A 16,379-nucleotide genomic window follows, 5' to 3' on the forward strand; every position below is an offset into this window, starting at 1 on the left:
CTCCCATAGAGGTGAATGGAGCAGCGGCCGCGGTTGCACAGAATGCTCTCCATTCAATTCCATGGCAGTTCCAGAAATAACCAGGCGCGTTCACTCTGCTCTTTTCGGAACTCCCATAGAAGTGAATGAAGGGCAAGATGCGCATGTGCGATTAGTTCTCCTTTCCTTCGGGGGCCCTGTTCTAGAAATAGGTGCAGGTCTACCGAGGTGGGACCACGGCCTATCTGACATTGGTTGCAGAACCTAGCGATATGCCACCAATGTGTGAAATGGGCCAACCCCTTTAAATGCATTTACGATTGATTGAAACGGAAGCTGTAATGATCTGTTTGCACTGGGGTCCCCCTAGTGGTGGCTGCATGAAAATTCTGGGTTTTCAGAGTGGAAAGAGCATTCCACCCCCTGCCTCCACCTTGGGCTCCAGTTGCATGGTCTACCGCCATTGATGGTATGCCATTGCAATAATGCATAGCTGTTCAATGAGTGATGTCTGAAAGTGGCGCCAGTGAATACTTGTGTGCCAACGGGCTGGCATCTGGATGGCCATAAGGACGGGGGGTGGCAGCATGTATTTGGGGTGCAATTTATGCTTGAATTGCTGCCTGGAGGGGAAGGTGAATACAAGATTAAGTGAGTGGCAGATCGACCCCTTTGCAGTCTTGCCAACGTCACGTGATAGGATGGCGCACACAGACGGGGTAACAATTTTTGGCACTCAGCTGTGGATAGATGTAGAATATCACATACCCATTTACCATCAAACAGAGACCCCCCCACCCCACCCCACCCCTGCCCCGCCATGACAATGAACGAGCCTCGCTTACACTTTGTCAGTGCCGTGAACAAGGAAAGAAATGAATTCTTGGTAATTGATGTGATAATGTGGCGCATTACCGTGATTATATCGCTCTAACGCGTGTTCCATAATAAGGCTCCGTGACGAGGCAGTAATGCCCCGCCACCATGGAGAAGCAATGGTTGGGGGTGCAAGAAATTAATGTTTTCATTTGTACTTTCCTTATTATTCTTTTCCAGAGATTCGGCTCTGTCTCATCAGTGAGCAGCGCCAGTTATTAAAAAGATTAAACGAATACATTAATTATGCATTCATTAAAATAACCCGCAGCTTAAGCAAAGCTCGGCGGAGCACAGGACGCTGCGAGGACGACGCACGCTGGGTATTCATGCCCCAGAGGTAGATTTCTGGCTCACGAAATCTACAATAACCCATAAAGGCTCATAAAGGAAGGACTATCTGAGACCTGCCGGATGCACATGAGCCATGTGCTCTAGTCACAAGAGCCATTATGGGTGGGGGAGGGTAGGTATATTGGGACCGAAATACTGAAAAGGGGTTGTACAGGATTAGAAGAAAAAAAACAGCTATTTTCTTCATAAAACAGCACCACGTCTGTCCACAGGTTGCATGTGGTATTGCAACTGATTCAGTTAAAAGGAGCTGTGCCGACTCCAGACCCGACCGGTGGACGGGTATCGCACGGTGTCTTCGTTGTAGCCTCCCTTGTCCCTGGTCTGTGTCTGACACTGCAGCCTTATCCCCGAGACTCAGTCTAATGGCAAGAGGACAGAGCAACTTCTATGTATTCATGATTTTAGTCATAAGCCTGACAATTTGTGATTTTTTTTTTTTTCCCAACTTACAAATTTAAAAATTCAATAAAAAAAAAAATTGTGAATGAAAAATCTGTGTGATTTTTTTAAGAAATATGCCCTTATAGTGTACAGTGCGAGGTACCGAGAGTTAGGAGTGTCTGAGCAGACCCCTTTTTACTAGTCTTTTCAAACTCCTTTAAGGGGATGGTTCAGAATTAAGAGAACATTTCCCTTTGAGAAGCAGTGCCCCGCCTGCCCGCAGGTTGTGCCTAGTACTGCAACTCAACTCCACCGAATGGAGTGGCACACACTGCCGGCGAAAAAAAGGGTGGGACTTTTTACAGCCACGATTTTCTAACCCTGGACAACCCCTTTAAGTCATCTGAAGGACAGACTGGTTGCGAGGGATGTGAATAGAGACCCCACTGAAATGGTTTTGGTGATTCATGTACGAGTGTGTGTGCAAGAATGGGGGATTTTGGGCAAACCCTCTCTGCCCCCCAATTCTGCCGGACCTGCAAAGGGAAAATGACTTTCCTTCTTCCCAGCGCTGGCTCCCCTCTCCTTCTCCTGTAGGCTTGCAATGCTCCGCCAGGCTCCATCGATGTCAACATCCAGTGATTGGCTGCGGCGGTGTCTGGCTCCCGTTGCCTCAAGTGACCATTTGTCATGACGCAAGGGGAGCCGGGCACCGCCACGGCCAGTGATCCGCTACAGCGATGTGATATCGGATGCTGACATTGGAGGAGCATTGCAGGCCTGGAGGAGAAGGAGCGGGGAGCTAGAGCCAGGAAGCAAGTAAGTCATCTTCCCTGTGCAGGTCTTGCACGAGCCTTTTGAAGCAAGTCCCCACCAGATTGGAGGTACATTCCCTAGTTTGTAGAGAGTCATACAGCCCTCTAAGGCAGAACGAGCATTTTTCAAGAATACTAGACTCCTATGAATCAATAGAAATGTTCTCACCCTGTGTTTTTCCTTGACTTTTTTCCTATACGCTTCTTTATCGTATTTATCCTCTTCAGTCAGCCGCTGTCTTGCTTTTGCCAAATCGATGCCATTTCGACCATCATCATCATCATCGTCGTCACCAGTATCTTCTACTACAGCCTTCTGTACTGGGGGCCATTGCTGTACTGCCTGCAAACAGAAAACATTGCATTCAGTCAAACAGTTAACGTGCAAGGTCAATAATCTCCATTTATAGCGCAGCGATTAAAGGAATGGGAAATTTAAAAGTACATACAAAAAAATCTCAATAAAAGGCTCCATTGCAAATATAATTCCAGGAGTAGTACCTGCTCATTTAAAGGGGGTCTCATCACAGACGATGGGGGCCGATTGCTAGGATATGCCCCCATTGTCTGATAGTAGCGGATCCCCCAAAAGTGGCGAAGGGCGCACTGTGCATGTGCAGCCGCTCTCCATTCATTTCCGTCGGGTCCATAGAAGTAAATGAGAGCGGTCGGCGGTCATGCGCGATGCACTCCCATTAACTTCTATGGGGAGAACGCTTGGTGGTGGCCGGACTGGAGTCCTCCAGCCACCACTTTGCGGGGCTTCATTCCCGGTATAGCTGCGGGTCTCAGTAGTGGGACCAGGACCTAAAAAACAATGGGGTCATATTCTAGCGATATAAGAATTTTAAGAAATGTCAAGTGAAAAAATTATTTGTATCCCAAAATGAATAGAATGCAATAATAAAAAAATAAAAAGAATGCTCCCAAAAATGTCCATAGCCTTTCAAGGGGTTTTCTCACTCCAGCAAATGGCATTTATCATATAGAGAAAGTTACTACAAGCCACTTACTAATGTATTGTGATTGTCCATATTGCCTCTTTTGCTGGCTGGATTCATTTTTCCATCACATTATACACTGCTCGTATGCAGGGGTTACGTCCACCCTTCAATCCAGCAGTGGTCATCGTGCTTGCACACAATAAGAAAAGGCGCCAGCCTGTGTTTAGAGAGCACTTTTTCCTATAGTGTGCAAGCACGACGACCCCTGCTAGATCGCAGGGTGGTCCTAACCCCTGGAAAAGAGCAGTGTATACTGTGATGGAAAAATTAATCCAGCCAGCAAACGAAGCAATATGGACAATCACAATACATTAGTAAGTGCCTTGTAAAAGTTGCAAACACATGGTTTGTGGCTTATTTTTTATTCCGCCAAATCAAAGATGATATGTGTGTGTGTGTGTGTGTGTGTGGTGGGGGGGGGGGGGGGGGCCCCCCCCAGATGACCGATCCCACAGAAGTCATTTTTGGCCCTTCTGGTGGAGGTCACGTTGGGAGGTGTTCCTCATTCATCTCTCAGATGGAAGAAACTAATGTGCGGGCAAACAATGGGGTACATCACCCATAGGCTCCCACATTTCAAAAAAAAATTTAAAAAGCACCCCGTGGACTTCTTTGGGGCACCTCTAGTCTACAATGTGACTGTATAAAGCAAAATGGTGCATTCCAATCTGACAGATGAATTAGTAAATACGCTCTTGGCATCCATCGGAGCCCTAGGGATATGTCGGACATATAAGCCAAATGTCGGACTCAAAGGCAATCTCAACAGAGAGTAGGATAATTGCATACAACAGGCAGAGAAAACAGAAGGCTGAAGACTGAGGGGTCCAGAAGCTTGTCTGATGGTCGTCACCCACCCAGACTGGTCTAACCTGATGGAGAATACGTTTCCTTTAATGAACGTGCCTATGGGTTACCAATAAGAGAGAGAACTTCTGCATAGCGCATTAAAACTCATCCCCCGGAGGATACAGTAGAACTTGGCTCAAGCCGAGGATGCATGTAATTGCTGAAACTTGCATTTGGCACCCGCACAGCAAAAAGAAATATCCGCTGAACGCCTCCCCTCTGCACAATATAATAATTATATAATCTGGCATCGGAGTGCCTTTTTAACAAATTTTATGGATCTGAGTTAAAGTTAGGAAACAATATTATTCCCCTTGGAAAACCCATTACCTTTCATTACATAACCAGAACCATCTGCCTTGTACAGAGCAATAAAATGGTCCTGGTGTGGGGCCAAGTCGATTACGTTTTTATCTCTCCTGGCTCACAGGAGGGCGGCCCGGGGCACGTTACAGGAGCATGCGACTTTCTACTGCACGGAAACATTAATGCTTCACATTCAATTACTAGAATATGTGCTCCGTTAGCAAAAACTCCACGAGGCTATTCTCCGTGGTCGCACGGCAGAGCGGGTTACGTCATGTAGGAAGAAATGGACGCGCTAGGATGTGAGCGATTCCTGCAGAACAGTAATTGTGGGCATTTCTATGCAGATGGCAAAAAAACACAACTCCTGATAACGAGAGGCGATGAGCGGGATCCTCAAGATGCCGACACAAGATATTAGGCTTTTACATTTTTCCACTATAATAGATGGGGTAAAAGAAGGGAATACTGGGAGATTTCAGCTCTGAGGTCAGCACATATGTGACTGCAGCTCTGGAATATAATGCAAGCTGTAACACATACTCAGTATGAGTCATGTATTGTATTGACCAAGTTATGGGTATGCCATCCCTTTATGGCAGGATGGCGGGGTACCCAGGACCCCAACCTGAGAATAAGAGGGCATGCAGTGCTGATTTAGGGTTGTATCCCCTCAGACACTGGGGGGCATATCACTAGGATATGCCACTAATGTCAGATGCGGGTCCTACCTCTGGGACCCACGCTCATCTCCACAATGGGACACCCAGGGTGAACGGAGGACAGCTGTGTATGAGAGTTCCAAAAATAGGCGAGCATTGGCTCAGCCATTTCCGGCAAGTCCCATTGGCTACGGTACGCTCTCCACTCTTGCTCGGCTATTTTTGGAACTCCCATAGATATTAATGGAGAACATGATGCATATGCACAATGCACTCTCCTTCCCTATGGGGGGCCCGTTCTGGAGATAGGTGGAAGACCTAGAGGTGGGACCTGCACCTATCTGACATTGGTGGCATATCCTAGCGATATGATACCAATGTCTGAGATGGTCCAGCCCCTTTTAAGCTGCTAAGTGGCACTCCCAGTCACTGGCTTGTGAGGGTACCATCTCCATTTAAATAACTGAACGGAAGGAGGATAGCATGCCATGGTCCTTGGGTGGCAAAACAGAATACACATAACACCCGTTACAGAGCTATCATAGTGTACAGCTAGTAGCCAGGAGCGTCGCGGAGCAGGGGTGAACATCTAAACTGCTTCTGTGGCATCTTCATACTCGGGATCGTGGAGGTCCCAGAGGCTGGATCCTTCCCAATCACAAAGAAAGGCAACCACTTATCAGATGGGAATAACCCTTAAAAAGGGACTATCCAACCCGGACATGCCCATAATTTCACCCAAGCAGCCCCCGACTTGAGCATTAGAGCAGTTCATGCTCCGATGCTCTCCCTTGCCCTGCACAGGACAAGGGCTCTTTTATTTACTATAAAACACTGCCAGGTGGAAGCTTCCGCCCAGCAGTGTGTTCGGTGACGTCACCAGCTCTGATGGGTCGGCTTTAGCGCTGCCCTAGCCGTTTTACAGGCTAGGGCAGCGCTAAAGTCCGCCAATCCGTACTGGTGTCGTCACTGGGCTCACTGCTGGGCGGAAGCCTCCGCCTGGCAGCCCTAAGGCGAGCCTGGTACGTCACCGGAACTCCACAAAATGGCTTTGCCATGTAAGATTCAGTGCAGGGCAAAGGAGAGCATCGGAGCATGAACTGCTCTAATGCTCTTGTCAGGGGTGCTGCCGGGGGGGGAAACTCTGGGAATGTCCGGGTTCAGCTCTGCACCCGGACAACCCCTTTAAAATTCCAGTCACAACCTCTGTGCCCCTCGGAGTACCTTTTACTTGCTCAATAGTGGTAACTTAAAATCATTTTTATTTTGAGATTTAAAATATTTGTTTTTGAAGCCATCTGGTGTTTCATTTGGGAAAAATACTAAAAAATACAAGCCATGTGGGGAACCTCTGCTCTGAATTAACATTATTAGAACGGAACTGTTCACACAGATGGTATTTCTAAAAAAATACACACATACAGACGTGGCCAAAAGTTTTGAGACTCACAAGTTTTGGTTTCCACAAAGTTTGCGGCTTCGGTGCTTTTGGACCTTTTTGTTAGACGTTTCTATGGTATAGTATAAGTACTGAACTTTTACTGACAAATCCATCAAGTTTATGCAATCGCAAAAACTCAATATTTCCGGTGTTCTTTTGAATAACTTCTGCAGTTCCACCTGGCATGCAGAATATCAGCTTATGGACCAAATCCTGACTGATGGCAACCCATTCTTGTCTAATCAGTGCTTGGAGTTTATCACAATGACTATGTTTCCATTTATCCACCTGCTTTTTGAGGATTGACCACAGGTTCTCAATGAAATTCAGATCTGAGGAGATTCCTGGCCATGGATCTAAAAATTCAGGGTGAGATTTAATCAAGACTAGTGCTTTTTGCGCCTGTCTCGACATCCTCTGCATTCACTCACGGAGGATGCACCTAATTTATAACTAATCAGAAATCTACGACAGATCAGAACTGCCATTGACTTCTGGCTTCAGAAAAACTGGTTGACGCCCCTTCCCCGCCCTTGCCACACACCCTTTTAGAAAAGTGGCAAGGAGGGCAAAAAAAAAACCTTTTTAAAAAAGTTGCACCTGTGAATTTTTAACGCCACTTTTCAGGCAAAAAATAAAAAATACTTTTAAGGCATAGAGAGAACGATAAATCGCCCCCTCAATATATTGTTCTCCGAATCTGTTGTGCACGGTGCTCGATCGTGCTGGAAAAGGCATTGCTCATCATCACATTGCTCTTGGTTCTTCGGGAGAAGTTGCTCTTGGAGGATGTTTGATACCATTCTTTACTTATGGCCATGTTCTTAATTGTCAATGAGCCCACTCCCTTTGAAGTATCTCCACAAATGAATGGTCTAAGGATGCCTTACTGTTGGCATGGCAGTTGACTGATGGTAGTGCTCACCCTTTTTTCTCCAGATGTCCCAAAAAGTCTGAAAGGGGCTTTATCAGAGAAAAGGAGATTTTTGTATAACTTACCAGTTAAATCTCTTTCTCGCTCTTCCTTGGGGGACACAGACCTTGGGTATAGCTCAGCTCCCTAGGAGGCGTGACACTAAGTAAAACTGTTAAGCCCCTCCTCCATCAGCTATACCCTCAGCCTGGAGATAGAGGCTACCAGTTGCGTGTCCAAGTAGTGAAAGGATAACAACCAATAACGGAAACAACCAGCCAGCAACCCAACGGGGCGCCAGACCATAACCCTGTAACCAAACACAGAAGGGTGGGTGCTGTGTCCCCCAAGGAAGAGCGAGAAAGAGATTTAACTGGTAAGTTATACAAAAATCTCCTTTTCTCGCCCATTTTCCTTGGGGGACACAGACCTTGGGACGTTCAAGAGCAGTCCAAGAAGGGAGGGACCACAAACCCAAGGCGGACCACCAGAGCATCAGGAAACCGCTGCCTGCAAAACCAGGCGGCCCAAAGCAGCATCCGCTGATGCATGCGTATGCACCCTATAGAACTTTGTGAAAGTGTGCAGAGAGGACCAAGTGGCTGCTTTGCACAACTGTTCAGCCGAGGCCCGATGCCTCTGCGCCCAGGAAGCTCCGACTGCTCTGGTGGAATGAGCAGTGACGCCGAAAGGCGGAGGTCTGCCCTTGGCTCGATAAGCCTCAGACACCGCCAGTTTAATGAAACGGGCAATAGCCACCTTGGAGACCGCCAACCCTTTGCGCGAACCCTCCGGAACCACAAACAGGGAGTCCGTGCGCCGAAAGGACCCGGTGACCTCCAAGTAAATCCTCAACGCCCTGACCACATCCAGACGGTGCAGTTCCCGTTCTCTGGGTGGGAAGGAGAGGGACAGAGCGACGGAAGGACGATGTCCTCATTGATGTGAAAGGCGGAGACCACCTTTGGCAGGAAAGTCGGGACAGGCCGAAGCACAACCTTATCCTGGTGGAAAAAGTAAAAATAACAAGGAGAAAACAGCCCTGCAGTAGCAGGGAGTGTCTTGCCTCCTTGGACACTAAGCTAAAACTGGTAGCCTCTATCTCCAGGCTGAGGGTATAGCTGATGGAGGAGGGGCTTAACAGTTTTACTTAGTGTCACGCCTCCTAGGGAGCTGAGCTATACCCAAGGTCTGTGTCCCCCAAGGAAAATGGGCGAGAAAATAGCTTTACCCCAGTCCAGTCCCGTACAGGGAATCTCCGGCAGAATCTCAGTCCTTGATGTTTTTCTAGGAGAGAATTGGCTTCTTTGCTGCCCTTCTTGACATCAGGCCATTTTCCAATAGCCTTCTCCTCCCTCAGACCTGCCTGCTGCCATTCCTGAGCAAGTTCTGCACTGGTGGCGACCTAACCCCGTAGCTGAATCACCTGTAGGCTACCTTCACATGACCATATCTGTTCTGACATCCACACAAATACGGATACTGGCCATGTGCATCCCACACTTTTCATAGAACCACTGTCAAAATGCCTATTCTTGTTCGCAAAATGGACATGAATAGGATACGTTCTATCATTTGTGTCATGGTCATACGGATGAGGACACAACACGGGTGACATCTGTGTGCGGCTTTTTTGCGGCACCATAGAAATTAATGGGAACGCGTGCGATGCACAAAAAAAATGTAGATTGGACAGAAAATATGGCGTGTGAGTGGGGTATTAGGAGACGGTCCTGGCACTTGCTGGACTTTTTTGAGCTCTCTGAAGCCTTCTTCACAGCCACTGAATCTCTCTTCTTGAAGGTCTTGATAATCTGATAGATGGTTGATTTAGGTGCAATCTTACAAGCAGCGACGTCCTTGCCTGTGAAGCCCTTTTGATGCAACGAAATGATGACTGCACGTTTCCTTGGAGGTGACCACGATTAACAGAACAAGACAACAAATTCAAGCACCACCTCACTTTTTAAGTCCGCTCATCTAATTCAATCAGCATAACAGAGTGTGCTGCCGTGACCTCGTTAACACTTTCTCCTGAGCTAAAGAGAAGATCACAGAAATCACGTTTGCAGGTGAAATTGTGGCAGGGCTGAAATGCAGCGTAAATTTAATTTTTTTTTGTGATTACGTTAATTTTCATGGCAAGAAATCAGGTTGCAATTAATTGCTCCTCATAATCTAGAGTTAATGCAAATTGCCACCATAAAAACTGAAGCAGCAGTCTTTGACAACCAAACTTTGTGTCAGTCTCAAAACTTTTGGCCACGACTGTACATGCGGAGCAGAGCCCGGTGTAGCATTTGGCAACCTCCAACAACAGGGTTGACGATAGGATAAAAGTGACAATGTCATGTGACAATATAATGATACCTACTCAGAACCACCATGCAAATAGTACACACAAGAACATGATGCTCACTATCCAGACCTAAAAATCACTTATAGGGATTGGATAACCTCTAATGACCCCCAGAGCATACTTACCTGCTCCCCGACACCCGCGTCTCTCCGTATCTCTGCACGGCCGATGGTGCATCTCCCTGTAGCACAGATGGCGATGAGGGGAGCAGCCAATAGCAGTCCGCCACGGTGACCAGCCTCCCTAGCATCGCAGGTATTGGGTTGTGAGATTAAAAAATTGTATTCAAGGGTTAGTTCAGACTAAGGGCTCATGCACACGACCGTATGTATTTTGCGGTCCGCAAAAAACACAGATCCACAAAAAATACAGATGCCGTCCATGTGCATTCCGTATTTTGCAGAAGGTAACAGCTGGCCCCTAATAGAACAGTCCTATCCTTGTCCGTAATGCGGACAATAATAGGACATGTTCTATTTTTTTGCGGAACGGACATAAGGAAATAGAATGCACACTGAGTAACTAATGTTTTTTTTGCGGACCCATGGAAAATGGAAAGAAAATACGTTCATGTGCATGAGGCCTACATCGCAGGAGGATAGCATTGTCCGTGGACAAAAATAACACACATTGCAATGCCAGCATAGCGGGAGAGTTTGGCATGCAGTCAGCATATCAGAGCCAGGCATAGAGGAGTAAGGGTTAATCGGTCGGACTGTGTGATTAGTGCCCACACAAAACGTCTTCCTCGGCCAGGCAGACAGAATGGTTAGGATGATGGGCGGCTTGATTGCTGTGCTCCTCTGAGCTCCCTCCTGATGTTGTCAGCAAAATCATGTTCCTAAAATGTGAAATAGTCCCGGCCATCTGAGCAGAAGATGACACTGCAGGATGGCTGTACGCAGAGCTGTCGGAGGACACCCATCTCCGCTAAAGGCAAATCTCTGCAGTTGTCTTGTTAGCTTCAAGTATCTGTATCTTCCTGTTACCTAACCTCATGGACCATTACGCCAATACGGGGAGTATACTTTCACCTATGCCAATATCCAAAAATCATCTATCGTTTTGTGTCTACAGCTCCTACGCGGTCCAATAAGGCGCCATGATCAACCGTCCACAAAGACTTCACGTAGTCAGATTCTCTACTGATACTGCCATCTATATGCATGTACCTGACCTACTAAATGTATGGCAGTAAGAGTTAGGGGACAGGTGGAAGGGAGTGTGACAGCAGGATCCGACTACGCACACTGTTTGTAGTCTGTTACCCTGGAAACACACAGAGCTACCCAAGAGCTGCAGACACAAAATGAGAGCAGATTTTTAATTAAACGGGTTATGCGGCAAATTATATTGATGACCTGTTCTCAGGATAGGTCATCAAATATCAGATCAGCGGGGGTCCGACACCGAAGACTCCCACCAATCAGGTATTAAAAGAGGCTGGATGCTCCGCGAGCGCCGCGGCCTCTTCCTAGGCCATGTGACGTTACCGCACATCGGTCACATGGCCTGGCTGCAGCTCAGCCCCATTGAAGGGAATGGGACCCCAAGCACAGCCGCTATACAATGTACGGCACTGTGCTTGGCGAGCTGCCGGGAGCGTGGAAGCTATTTGAAACAGCTGATCAGTGCGGGTGACGGGACTTGGACCCCCGCCGATGTGATAATGATGGCCCATCCTGAGGGTAGGTCACTGTACATTACTGGATAACCCCTTTAAGGACCATTTGCGATGTTGCTTTATTTTACATTTTGGATGCACTGAAAAAAAAAAAAAAAAGAGCTCATGAAGGTGGACAGGTCCTTTATAACAAAGCAGGTCCCGTGCCATTCGACACTTGCAGTAATCTCTGTAATGGCTACCACAGTGGTACGTCTAATTGCATTTTTTCCCATCCATTTAACGTATACAAAAACATTTGCAATAACCGGACGCCGCAGCCTGATGCTATACAGTGGCGTTCACCAAAAAACAAATACTTTTTTCGTTGTTGTTATTTTACCGGACTCTGCAGGATACCACAACCTGGTGAGCTGCGTTTTTGTATCTTTTTTTCGCTAACATATATGTCACACAGAGGCATAAAATGCGATGTGTACCCACCGCAAAATGCTAATACTGCAAACAGCTGCTGTAGAAGGATGATGCGTTTCTCTCAGTAAATGTAATGTATGAGACAGATATTCTGCAACCGTAGTGCAATTAAAAATTGTGTATACCCAGTGAGCTATTCAATAAAAAAATATGTATCTGCATAGCGCCACCTGCTGTTTGTTCTATTCCTTATACACTTCGCTTTGGTGGTCGCACGCGCTCAGTTTGGATCTGCCACCAGTTATATCTTCTGTAAGAAGTCGTGGCAGTTACAGGAAAAGAAGCAGCAGCAGAAAGGAAACTCCTCCTGAGCCGCCAGGCTGAAGAGAACCTGGTAAAGCCATTGGGTCAATGAGTGGGGAGATCTCTGGACCCATGCGAGGTACAGGGCTGGTGCCAGCTTTCTTAGAAAGGTATTGTCATGTGCTATAGGATGTCTGACTTTCATGTTTTAAAAGGTGTTATGCCATGATTGATGTAAAAGTGTGATCACCACCTCCTCAGGCAGAGAGCTCCCTATTCTCACTGCTCTTACAGTAAAGAATCCTCTTCTATGTCAGTGTAGGAATCAAATAATAAATACGGGAATACCCATGTAAAAGACATATAAACTTCCAACTACAACTTCCAAGATTTGACATGCCCATCTAGTACACAGTCGGCCATTAATATGGGCAAAGTCAGATGGCAGTGCTCACCTGGCTATTTAAATCCAAGGGAGGCACGGATAGACGCCAGGAACCAGACGCCAACATGTAGCAAAAAAAATAAATAAAAATCTAAACAGGAAAAATCCAGCTTCCTGGGAATACAATAATGTTCAATGAAAAAATGCATCAAAAACCGACATACAATACATGTCAATGCGCTTTGGATCACTAGATGTGGATCCTTGCTCATAAGTAAAGATCCACATCTAGTGATCCGAAACGCGTAGATGTGTATTGTAGGTCGGTTTTTAAGGCATTTTTGCATTAAAGATTATTTTATTCCTGGGAAGCTGGATTTTACCTGTTCGATTTTTGCCATTAATCTGGGGGTTGAATGCATGAAAAGCAAATAAAATGAGCAACCGCCCCCAGCTCCGGTCTAGGAGGAGTTTGGACAGGTAAGGAAAACTTTCCATTTTCTACACTACTGAACATACAGTTGCTGTATTATTACACTGCTGTTATTATTACAATGGCACCACCAGTAGCACTCACCTCTCCACTGTCGCCAAAAACTATCTTCGTGTTGATCTTGAAATTCTTCTTCAAGGCTTTCTTGGCGCCCTTCACTTTGGTCACTTTTTCCAGTTTCTTAAGTTTAGTTTTAGTGACTTCCTCCTCCTATTAAGAAGAACATGAAAACAAGTCAAGACATGGTCTTCATAAAAACAAAGCCGAATCTGGTCAATGAAAAGGCAAACAAATGTCGATGGAAGAAGAATTCTCCGAATGCCCTCGTTCTGCATTCAGTCTCTAAGAAACTCCTGATATCTTGGGGCAAAAGACACAAAGTAGAAGGTTCTACTCATTGGATAAAATCTAATATAAAACCTGCAGATCTTTATGCTAATGCAATAAACTAGAATATTTGATATCCCATAACGGCATCCTCCACAGCCATTCATTTACTACTACGTATGCCAGGTGGGCAGGGGTTCTCCAAGGTGGAAAATCTCTACTTGTTAGAGTGGTCCTCTGACCATTCATGGAGGGACACCTATCGGGACCTTCCATGAAAAGCTCTTATCTGTGGAGAAATCTGGCAGTAAATGTTCTATTTCCATGCAGCGCCACCACAGGGAAATAGAGAATTATAATTGACATCTTTAGATTTAGGACATGACTGGTCCTCAAGATTAAAAGATGTTCTTTTGTAACTGCTCTCCATTATGGTCATTTGCTGGCTTGAATAATTTTTACATCACATTATACACTGCTTGTTTCCAGGGGTAACGACCACTCTGCAATCCATCAGTGGTGGTCATGCTTGCACACTATAGAAAAAGGCGCGGCCTCTCTTGGGGAGGCGGGATCATAGTGTGTACAGGTCGGCGCTTTCTCCTATAGTGTGCAAGCACGACCACCGTTGATGGATTGCAGGGTGGTCGTAACCATGGATACGAGCAGTGTATAATGTGGTGGAAAAATGAATCCAGCCAGCAAAGGAGGCAATATGGACAATCACAGTACATTAGTAGGTGCCTTGTATTAACCTTCTCTACATGATAAATGCCATTTGCTGGAGTGAGACAACCCCTTTAAATTCACAATTCCTAATTGTGCTCTAAAAGGATTGTGTCACTTCAGACAGGTAGCCTATCGTATAGGTGCGGCATCCTCCATTCATTTCTATGGGACTTGTGAAGATAGCCGAGCACACCAAGTGAATGGAGAACACACTGTGCACACGCGCTCTCGTTCACTTTGGAGGCCCCATTCTAGAGACAGGTGTGGGTGAGGCCCGCACCTATCTGACATTGGTGGCATATCCTAGCGATAGGGAACGCCTCATTTTTATATGCACAGTCTATGGCCGGCTCCATGCAAAAGCCTAAAATTGGAAAGGACCTGTCAGCTTTCCCAACATATCTGATTTAGTAACTACCTAAGGCCCCTTGCAGACGAGCGTGTCCGGATTAGGCACGGATGCGTTGTGAATGTGTTCAGAGAAAATAGCGCGATTGCATTCAGTTTTTATTGCGTGAGTGCAATGCGTTTTGCGCGCACGCGTGATAAAAAACTGAATGTTTACAAACATCTCTTAGCAACCATCTGTGAAAAACGCATCGCACCCGCACTTGCTTGTGGATACGATGCTATTTTCACGCAGCTCCATTCACTTTTATGGGGCTGTGAAAATCACAGAATATAGAACATGCGTGAAAACCAACGCTCATGTACACAGCCCCATTGAAATGAATGGGTCCGGGTTCTGTGTGGGCGCAATGCTTTTGCATCACACATTGCACCCGTGCGGAATACTCGCTCGTCTGCAAGGGGCCTAGCTACTATTCTCCATAAACAGCAATTCTGGAGCGGTTTTTCTCTGGTGTTGCACCATTCCTGTATGATTCCTCCAGGATAGCTGTAAATGAACAGACATTTGGGTGCTTGTCCAAGGGGGGCGTCCTAATAGAGCGACACTGATGGAACAGAAACACACCCCAACGACGAAGCAAGTAGTAACACCCACTTGCCAATGTTCGTTAGATTTTCAGGAGGGATAACAGAGGATCAGCACAACACAGTAAAGACCACTATTTCCTTCCAACCGTATCATTTTAGACTGCTCAGTGAAGGAGAATTAGAGTCACGTGCAATCACGGGCCGGTAACCGCGCAAGAACACATGGTCCATCTTCCCATAGTGAATATTGGAAGGCGCTAATAAAGCATATTTTACATTTCTCTGTTTCTCTTCCAACATCCTCCTTTCCATGAGAGCGGCAAACATCGCACCCGCCTCTCTGGATGCAGATCAAAGATTTCATTGTGAGATTCCAGCTCTCTATAGCTCTTCTGTCAGAGACCGAACGACGAGAGCGCAGCACTGGGGCACGAATAGCCTGAAGCCGGCTTTTATAAAATAATCCAATGAATAAAAGAAAAAAAAAAAAAACTGGTAAAGAAATCAAATGCAAATTTTTGAAGCTGCTGGTACGGGAGCGCTGCTCTGGAGAACATGTGTGACCACAGTTCTAAATGTAAAATATATAGAGAGAAAAAATAAATGGCATCAAAGGGTCCTGAATACAAACAGGATCATAAAGATGTTACCACTACAAACCCCATCATCCACAACAATCAGTGATGTTCCAAACATTACCAAAAGATATATTTTTTACACGTCGTATTGCTTCATATTTAAAGATTTTAAAAAAGAAATAAAAAAAGAAATTTTTCATTGCCTTAGGGTACATTCACACGTCCGCAAAATGGGTCCACATCCACTCCGCAATTTTGCGGAACAGGTGCGGACCCGTTCATTTTCAACGGGGCCGGATTGTGCGCACTTGCGGACCCGCAAAAATATAGAGCATGACCTATTCTTGTCCGCAATTGCGGACAAGAAAAGGCATTTTCTATGAGAGTGCCGGCGATGTGCGGTCCGCAAAATGCGGAATGCACATTGACGGTGTCCGTGTTTTGCGAATCTGCAAAACACATACGGACGTGTGAATGGACCCTTAGGCTACATTCACATGAATGCATTTTGTTTCCGTACCGGTTTTTTGCGGACAGGATGCGGAAGCATTCATTTCAATGTCCGCATCAGTAGGTCCGTTCCGTAGCCCCTCAAAAAAAAATGTCTGTTCTTGCTCGTTTTAGGCATCTTTTTTTTTTTTTGCA

General features: G+C 46.1%; 1 protein-coding gene across 1 annotated transcript in view; it reads right to left on the reverse strand.

The window, feature by feature from the left end:
- Nucleotides 1-16,379, reverse strand: part of DDX10 (DEAD-box helicase 10) — a 189,500-nt gene that overhangs the window by 97,096 nt on the left and 76,025 nt on the right. The window contains 2 exon segments of the mRNA XM_044285187.1: nt 2,578-2,751; nt 13,246-13,371. Of these exon segments, the coding sequence (XP_044141122.1) occupies nt 2,578-2,751; nt 13,246-13,371 (300 nt within the window).

The sequence above is a fragment of the Bufo gargarizans genome, chromosome 3 (genome assembly GCF_014858855.1).
Source record: "Bufo gargarizans isolate SCDJY-AF-19 chromosome 3, ASM1485885v1, whole genome shotgun sequence".
Taxonomy (NCBI): domain Eukaryota; kingdom Metazoa; phylum Chordata; class Amphibia; order Anura; family Bufonidae; genus Bufo; species Bufo gargarizans.